Raw genomic sequence first — 8,899 nt, 5'->3', positions numbered from 1 at the left:
GGCCCTATAAATAACCCTAAAGGAGGATTTTGAAAGATTGCTTGGTTCAAGTCTGCACCTTCAGGCAGAATCACGCTCCCAAGAAGATGAAAATAATCTATCCATATTATCTGTTTTTTTTTCATAAATTATAGAGCCCCATGTCTGGATCTTAACTCAGCAATGTTGAAGTATTCCCCAAGATCTAATATATGAAGCTGTGCGTCTAATTCTCCTGAAGTTCTTTCAAAATTTATTTCTCAGCTCAATATATCTGTTGTTTCTATTTTTGCTTAGGTTGGCAGATGCACAATTTTAATATTTCTTAAATTAATTTTTAAGATTGAAAGCACCAGTGGAGGAGATGAGACACTGAGGAATGGTGAGGCTTTGCCAAGGTCACGTGGAAAACCATCGCTCAAGTCAAGGACTCAAGTTCTAAGCTTCTGGTTCATGACTCCATCTACCATGTAATACAGTGTTTGGCTAACATGACTCATGTGAGAGGGCCACATGGATTCTAAAAGGAGGTAGAGGGAGGAGGATGGGCAGGAGGCAGGAGGGAGCGAAAGTTTGGAAGGAGTGCGTGAGAAGTGTGTGTGTGTGTGTGTGTGTGTGTGTGTGTGTGTGTGTATTGTGTGATCACTGTTCTAAACAATGATCCTCAAACTTGACTGCTTATTGGAACCACCTGGAAAAGTTTAAAGACCATCTACTTACTGCCCTTATCCCTTGGGATTCCAAGATGAGGTCCAGGGACTCTTTGCAATCCTTGGTCTGATGGCTGGTCTGTGGGGACACCACTGCCCCAAGACAAGGGATGGGGCTGGGAGCTGTGGTCCCAGGGCCTACCTGCTGGGGAATGATAGAAGGAACATTCAGTGCCCGAGTGCCTGTGCAGCTGTCCCCTGAGCAAATGTGGAACCAGAACTGTGTGGGGTGCACCCTGGGATGCATTATGTGTAACCCCCAGGTCCTGGTTTCCCATGGCTGCTCTATGGGCACACTCAACTTCACTTTGTGTTTAAAACAGCTCCATGACCCATCGATTGGAGATAACTGTGTTATGAACGGTGTCCCAGGGAAATCCACAGGGTTAAGTTGCATGCTACATGGCAAATACTGGTCTAACTCCCCTTGAGATCCTTCTATTCTTTCCCTAAAAGTCTTCTCCAGCACTTGCTATGACATCTGTATTAGTTTTCTAGGGCTGCCACAAAGTACCACAGGCTGGGTGGTTTCGACGACAGAAATGTATCCTCTCACGATTCTGGAGGCTGGAAGCTGGAAGGCCAAGACCAAGGGTTGGTTTCTTCTCAGGTCTTTTTCCTTGGTTTGTAGATGGCCATCTTCTTCTCCCTGTGTCTTCACAGGGTCTTCCTTCTGTGATGGGTCTGTGTCCTAATCTCCTCTTCTTATATGGACACCAATCCTATTTGATTAGGGCCCACCCATATGGTCTCACTTTAGCTTACATACCTCTTTTATGGCTCTATCTCCTCTATTTCTAAATACAGTCACATTTTGAGGTACTGGAGAGTTAGGACCTCAATATATGAATTTTGGAGGGGACGTAATTCAGCCCATAATGCCATCTATCCTCTCTTCCATACCCTTTATAACCCCCGATTTGTTCCAAATTGTATACTCTCCTTGGCAAAGCCACAGCCCATCCCGGACACCAGTTCTGGCCCCTCCCCTGGAAACACTAGCAGCCGTTTACTGCTCCCCAAACCCCAAGCTGTTGTAAATCCGTATGTGCACTTGTGTTATGAGAAAATTCATGTCTGCACTACAACCAGGCCAGCAGAGCACTGGCTGGTCCTCTGTGTCTCCTCTATTTGTCCCCTCTGCCTGAGCATAGCCTACAAAACCACACAAGGGACCCTCGTCAGGCAAGCACTGGGTGCTCAAAATCCCCAACCAGACAGGCTTTCCCTGGGGAAGGTGTGGTTTTGCCATTCATGCAGAGAAGGGAGCCCCGTCCCTCTTCTTCCAGTCGGCTGCGCCTGGGCAGACCCACCCTCCTCTGTCTCCCACTCCCAACCACTGGGGGACACTAAAGGCATCCTGTCTGGGCCCTCCCACGTGTGACAAGGAGGGGTGGGGGAGGAAAAGAATGAGGAAGATGCTGTAAGAATGTGCTGGCAGGCAGCTCCTTTGTTCGCAAAAGATTCGTGTGGTTGGGATAGACAAATAGGTAAACAGTAAAACCTCGGATTGTGAGTAACTTGTTCTGTGAGTGTTCCGCAAGATGACCAAACAGTTCTAATAAATTTTAACTCGATAAACGGGTGATGTCTTGCAATATGAGTAGCACGTGACGGGATCACAACTGAGCCAATGGTTCTTGAAGTTTGCTTTGATATACAAGTGCTTTGGATTACAAGCATGTTTCCAGAACGAATCATGCTCGCAAATCAAGGTTTTACTGTATATAACCCATCTCTGTTTCTCTGTGAACGAAGAGTTATTATAATGAATGTACCTGTCTTCCCATTGGAAGGGGACTTTCTGTAGACACATTCCCATGTAAAGTGGCTATAAGTTAAGAAGATTGGCTCCCACAAGCCTTAGGAGTTTTGTGTTTCTTGCTGCTTTCTGTTTGTGGTCACTCACATTCGTATGGTAGATGCAAGAGCTCTGAGCCCTGGCTCCCGGCCTCAGCCTCCGCAGGTGGCGTGTACTCGCTGGTACCCACTGGGGATGTGTGGCTTTTCTCTCACTCGCCGAGGTAGCCCTGAGAAAGGAGGTGAAAGGAGAGGCCACTGTGGCGTTGGCCAGATAGAAGACAATGGAGGGAATCAGAGACAGGCCCGAGCTCAGTGTTGGTTCATCATACAGCTATTGGCAGAGTCTCCCCATGTGGGGTGATGGGTGAGGCCCCCGCGGGGCATCTGAGGACTGTAATAACTGCCCAGTTTCTCGTGTATTTACCCACCTGGTAGCTGTCACTTGGATATGCTTGTATCTCCCATAGGTCCTTTGAAGAGTTATTAGTCATCATTTGGCGTATCCGCCATGACAGGGCGTCACTGTCCGAGAATCCCGCGTGAACCCAGGGCCAACCTGGAGCTGGCAAGTTGCCAGAGGGTGTCCTGATCAGCCCTGGGCCAACGAGACAGGCCGCGGCACCCACCTCATTCCCTGCACTGGCCATGATCCCGGTTGTGAAAGTCAAGGCTTCACTTGGGTGCCGTGAAGGCTCTTCGGGGTCTCACAAGTCCAGGCAAAAGGACTGAACCTCTTTACAGAGGGGCTGGACAGGCTGCAGCAATGAAATCTTTAACAGATTCCACGGTCCAGCCCGCATCTCCCTCCGGATGCTGGTGAAGTTTATGACCACACAGATAAGGCCGGAGACTTCCTCTCTTGTCACAGCCTGACTCTCCAAGTCGATGTCCCAGCGCTGCTATGACCTCTTGCCAAGGGAGGAGGTGCCCGGGATACGAACAGCCTGGCAGATTTGGGGTTGGGGCGGGAGCAGTGGAGAATGTTCTCCTGGAAGTCTGGGATCTGTGCCACAAAGAACAGGGGAAGCCGCAGCTCCTGGGAAAGCGAGGGGGAGAGAGAGAGAGAGAGAGAGAGCGAGAGCGAGCGAGCATGGGCTGGTGTTTCCAGAACTGCCCTTCCTCTGAGATGCAAACATTCTTTTCACTGACGTTGAAAACGTATTTGAATCCTGGACCCTTGAATTAGTAAACGATGGCAAACCGGTGATGATCTTTGTACCTCTGACTTTGACCTTTAAAAAAGAAAAAAAAAAAACCCACGCACAAATCTAGCAGCTCTTTCCCTTGGCAGAATGTGGGGCTGAGACCCAGCTCACTTCCCACCTGGCTCCACTAGGTGGCCCCTCGTGCTCTCGGATGTCTGCGAGGCGTGCAGACAGGTGAATGAATCTCATTGGCTTACGGGAGGCATGATGCCACCGGGCAGCCCTTTTTAAGAGAAAAGCCAGGACCGGTGGAAGAGCGACCCCTGAGCAGCGATCCGGGTGCTGAGCACGGTGCTGAGCGCAGGGATCCCGCGGCTGCCGCGTTACAGCAACATGAGTGAGGTGAGTGGCCCTCGTCCTTGGAGAGGGAGACTTGGGGGTGACCAGTGCGCTGGCCACAGTGGGTCTCGGGAGACGCCAAGGGTCTCCGGGTGGTGGTCGATCAGCCCTGTGACTCTTTGCTCGGAGGGCTGACCCCTGTTGCTATCCTGGTTTGCGGTGGCAGGTGCAGAGAGGTTGGTGAAGTTTGCAACTTTTTAAAAATTCGCCTTGGAAAGAAAGGGATGGCTTGTTGGCTTCTGATTTAATCGTGACTTTGGAAAGTGCTTTGGGTTGGACACCTCGGGAGAGAAAGCCGAGGGTCTCAGCCTCGCCGGAGGTTTGCTGTGCTTCCCGCCTGTCCTCACGTGTTTGCTTTGGTGGATGGCTTTCAGGACGCTGGCAGGCGGGCCAGCCGGTGACAGTCAGCCTTGGAAGAGACGTGGGGGAAGGACTGCACGGCTCGGCCGCACAAACTACATCTGCAGCTAGTTAGAGCGTCAGTAAAAGAGGCAAATCGCTCGAACCATGAAAAATCTGTGTGTAGGGATGGGGCTCGGGCACCGGAGAGACTTTGACATAAGAACAGCTACATTTCTTCTGGTTGCAAGTCCCTTCTCTGAATATGTTTATAGAGACGGTATTTTGTTGGGGGCAAACCTATAGATAGCTCATTTTATTTCAAAAAGATCACGTTCTCTTTCTTTTAAACGAGGCAGGTTTGGGGTTGTACAAACCACCCTCTAATTCAGCTCAGTAGTGGAGACAAGTCCGTTTTTATTTCCTTTTGGTCGGCACTTAAATAATTACTTTTATCTTCTCTGTCTTTTTTTTTTGACAGATGGGTGATCCTTTTTTTGGGAATTCTAGAGTAAAATTAACGACTTCAGAAATAAGAGGCGTCTTCACTGCGTTTGTCTCTCCGATGGGCGACTTTTGACATAAACATGACAGGAAGACAGAGGAGACAAAGCGTAGACGGTTTAGGAATGGGGTTTGGGACGGAGCCAAGGGCTCGAGTGAGGAAGGGGGCAAGTGTGGAGGAAGATGGGAGGGCTGTAAGCCTCTCAGCCCCAGATAAGGCTGGGGGGGTGCTCCAGTAAGGCCAGTGCACCTCACTTTTGTCTGTTCTCAGCCCCCAGCTTGGCATCGCGCTCCACTTGTGTTACCTTATTTGCCCCCTCAAATCCTGTGAGGTAGGTGCTGGTATTTATTCCCCATTGACAGATGAGGAAACTGAGGCAGAGAGAAGTTCAAGGTCAGCCGGTTCAAAGTCGGCGCTAGCAAAGGGCAGGGCTTGGGCGGCCTTGCTGGGCGGCCGACCGCCGGGTGGGGGGGGGGGGGCGCGGTTTCTGCACACCGGGAGCCACAGAAGGAGCCGGAGGAGGGTGGGGAGGGGGCGAGGGAAAGGGAGCTGGGGCCTGGAGCAGAGACAGGGCGAGAAGGACCAGGCCTCTGTGCCTTGCAGCCTCCTGGTGGACTCCACGAGACTTCAGAAGCTTCCACCCTGGGTCAGCAACCTGTGCTCGCAAGAAGCCATGGCTGGCTGTGGAGAGTGGGCTTCCCAGAGGAGGAGTCACAAAGCAGTACAGCGCTGGGGGCCCTCCTTCGATAGTCGGCTCCCCCCCGGGCTCTTCTGGGGTCGTGGTGTTCCTGCTGGGTCCCCTCCGGCTGTCACCCCATCTGCAGCTGAGGCTGAAGCCCGGCGTCGTGAACACATGAGCTTTCCAGAATGCTTCAGCTCGGCGGTGTTCACCTCACCGTGGGTCCCCCGGGAGAGAGCACACGTCCCACAGCTCAGCCCACGATTAGGGTCACAGCCTCATTTCTGCTGCACATAAAATTAGGGCAGCTCTGCGGCCGCCCCCTGCCCCCGCCCATTCCATCAGCCTCGTCAACAGCCAACTGCAAGGGTTTCCTTTAATGTCGCTAAAATCCCGCAGGAGGCGCATCCGTCTCCTCTGCCCCCCTTTGCTTCCGCGACAGCCCTTCCGGCTCCTTCTCCCTTTCCCCCTCCTGTCCCTCTTGCACCTAGTCCCCCCTCTGTTACGTGCAGCCCCGGTGCTCTGGCCACCAGCTGGGTGACCAGCTCTCTGCCTGATCCCCGACTTCCCGGGCGTGTGTCCCTCAGAGAGTGGGAGTGAGTCCTTTCCCTAGAACTCAGACCTGCTTAAAACATTTAATAAAGTTGAACAGACGCTCCTTTCCGGGTAGAGAACTGAACATCCCCCCAGCCCAGAGCTTTTCCTTGGTCGGGTGAATTACGTGTGGCTTCTTGTTTTGATAGCTCTCAGGCAGGGATTGATTCCAGATGATCGTTTGCTTACTCGTGTCACTGATTGCTGCAGAGGGCCAAAGCCAGGGGTCTTGTCAGCCTCTCCTCCGACTTCGGGATTTGCTGGGGTCTGGTGGGCAAAGAGCGCCGGCTCCAGCTGGCAGGGTTTGGTGCCCGCTGCGGAAATCCCCGAGCTCACAGCTGCTCCCCGGGGGCCGTGCTGGGGCGGGGCTGGGAGGAGAGGCCCCCAAAGGGCCAAGTGCTCCCCGGTGGGCCTTGGGCCTGCGGGTCTTCTAGCCTTTAGGGGGAAGGCGGTGAGAGGTGGGGACTCGGGGACTGAGCCTGGAGCCGGCTTTCAACCGGGTGACTCCACGACCCAGTGTCTCCTCCGTCCCCCGTGGCAATGCATTGCTCGGGGAACGAGGCGATTGAAAAGAGCAGCTCCGGTACAGCGAGGGGAGTCAAGTCCAAATTTAGGGCACCGAGAGAGTGGAGGTGGTTTGTGGGGGTGTCTAATTTACATTTCAGTATTAAAGTATGTCAGATGGGCCGGGAGGTAATTTAGCAGGGATCAAAATGCAGGTTAAGGTGTGTTAACTGGATCAGAAATCCTAACCACCAAAGTCAAGGTTAACAAAGTCACCCTCTTCTCTCTCCGCCTGGACCCCCGCACAGGAGAAGAATGAGACTCCCTTTGCTGAGCCACCAAATAGGAGTCCCATAACACCGACAGTCCCATTTTCTCATCCAGGTGTGTGTTTTTAAGTTGCTTTTCATTTTTTTTTAATGTTTGTGTATTTTTGAGAGAGAGAGAGAGAGAGAGAGAGAGAGAGCGAGTGAGCGCAGGGGGCAGAGAGAGACACACACAGAATCTGAAGCAGGCTGCAGGCTCCGAGCTGTCAGCACAGAGCCCGATGCGGGGCTCAAACCCATGAACCAGGAGATCATGACCTGAGCTGAAGTTGGATGCTTAACCAATGGAGCCACCCAGGCGCCCCTTAAGTTGGTTTTCAAAAGAACTGATTTAGGAGAGCCAGGAGCAAGATTTTCATCCAATAAAGGTACACTTTTGGAGAATCAGTTTGAAAAATGACACCCACCATCACCCTATTTTTGAGGAAGTGTGTGTGTGGGGGGTTCCCATTGCATAATGCATCAGTTGACAGCTATTAATTAGACCTGAGACCCCCTTGGGAAAGCATCCAGGATCCTAACTGTCACCACTCTTTTCTTGCATCGGCTTGGATGGGATGTTGCAACTTGGGGCCAGGGTTTCAAGCCTTTCTTCCATCCAGACGTCACCCACGAAAGGACTGTGCCTCTCAGACGCACGGAGGGAACACACTGAGGACATTTCAGGGCAAATCTTTAGACCCACGTGCCTGTCCTTAGCACAGAATCAGAAGCTACTGCCTACACACTAAGTTCCTAAAGGAAGAAGAGAAGAGTGAACATTGTCTGGAGAGAGATATGCAAGGGGAAGGAATGCTCCCTTGAATCTTGCAGGGGGGCATAGAAAGGACAGGATTTTTGTTTTCAAAAGCAGCCGCCGCTTGGGGCTTACCTAGGCAGCCACTGGGACAACCCATTGCTAAGATAAATAGTAGGGAACAGAACTACAGTGAAAATCATCATAGTCGTGTGCTTCTTGTGATGTCATAGTGAACCGAGCAGATGCCGGAGGACGGACGAGCAGGCTTGCGGATAACTGTTCAGGGTAGACCAGTTACACCCAGATTCCAAGCGTAACTGCGTAAAATGTGGATTTTCCAACTGGCCCCAAAGGCCTGGCAGCAGCAGGCCAAAGACGATCCTGTTTCTTCTATAAGTATAACCTCATCTGGGGATGTACCAGTCAGTGGCAGAGACACAGGAAGATCCAGCAAGATCCCCCTGGTTTCTCTGGACCACACCGGGACGGGCACTCTCTCTACTCTACCTGGGGATGTTAGGTCTAGGAAGACGCCAGGTCCAACTTTGGTTCCCAGTGCAACTTTTCTTGCATGGGCAGAGGTCCCAATGCAGCCTGGAAATGTGTTTGCCGGGCTGATGGTTTATGGATTGCCATAAACTTTGTTCCCCCGGTCCCGCACCTCATTATCGGATTGTGTGTGGTTAAGAAGTCTCACTGTTTTTCTCTTTTGAATTGAGTCAATGACTTGCAGTTGATTTTATTAAAGGTTTAGTTGAATAGTGTGATCAAGATGAAAAGGAAATACAGGTTTTCGTTGTGGGAAGTGCCTTGAATTCATGATGAATACGTTCTCTGAACTTTTTTTTTTAATTATAATTTCTGCCTCAGTGCTTCATTAGAGATGTTGTTATAGGTGGAAGGCGTTCACACTGCATCTGGGGGCCTTCTGTCCTCAGTGAACTGTGTGCCCTGTACCATTTGAACACCTGAACAATATGAGCCCAAGCCTGGGGCTTTTCATTAATTTAGAATGGCTTTCTAGAAAGGGCTTCTCACTGCGGGGGAAAGAAGGACTTTAGGGGATGCATATGCACAGATTTATATAATATTTGGCTGATAGTTTTATAAAACACAGCATTAAAGCTCATGGTGTTATTGTCTTAGTCTGTTCAGGCTGCTATAATAAAGTATCACA

The 8,899-nt window shown here is 51.2% G+C and overlaps 1 protein-coding gene across 1 annotated transcript in view; it reads left to right on the top strand.

The window, feature by feature from the left end:
* The first annotated feature begins 3,906 nt into the window (after window positions 1–3,906).
* Window positions 3,907–8,899, top strand: part of PCP4 (Purkinje cell protein 4) — a 60,285-nt gene continuing 55,292 nt past the window's right edge. The window contains exon 1 of the mRNA XM_042903124.1: window positions 3,907–4,039. Within this exon, the coding sequence (XP_042759058.1) occupies window positions 4,031–4,039 (9 nt within the window). The 5' untranslated portion in view covers window positions 3,907–4,030. The remainder of the gene's footprint in view (window positions 4,040–8,899) is intronic.

Source organism: Panthera leo, chromosome C2, assembly GCF_018350215.1.
Source record: "Panthera leo isolate Ple1 chromosome C2, P.leo_Ple1_pat1.1, whole genome shotgun sequence".
Taxonomy (NCBI): domain Eukaryota; kingdom Metazoa; phylum Chordata; class Mammalia; order Carnivora; family Felidae; genus Panthera; species Panthera leo.
This window is presented reverse-complemented; position numbering and strand designations above follow the sequence as displayed.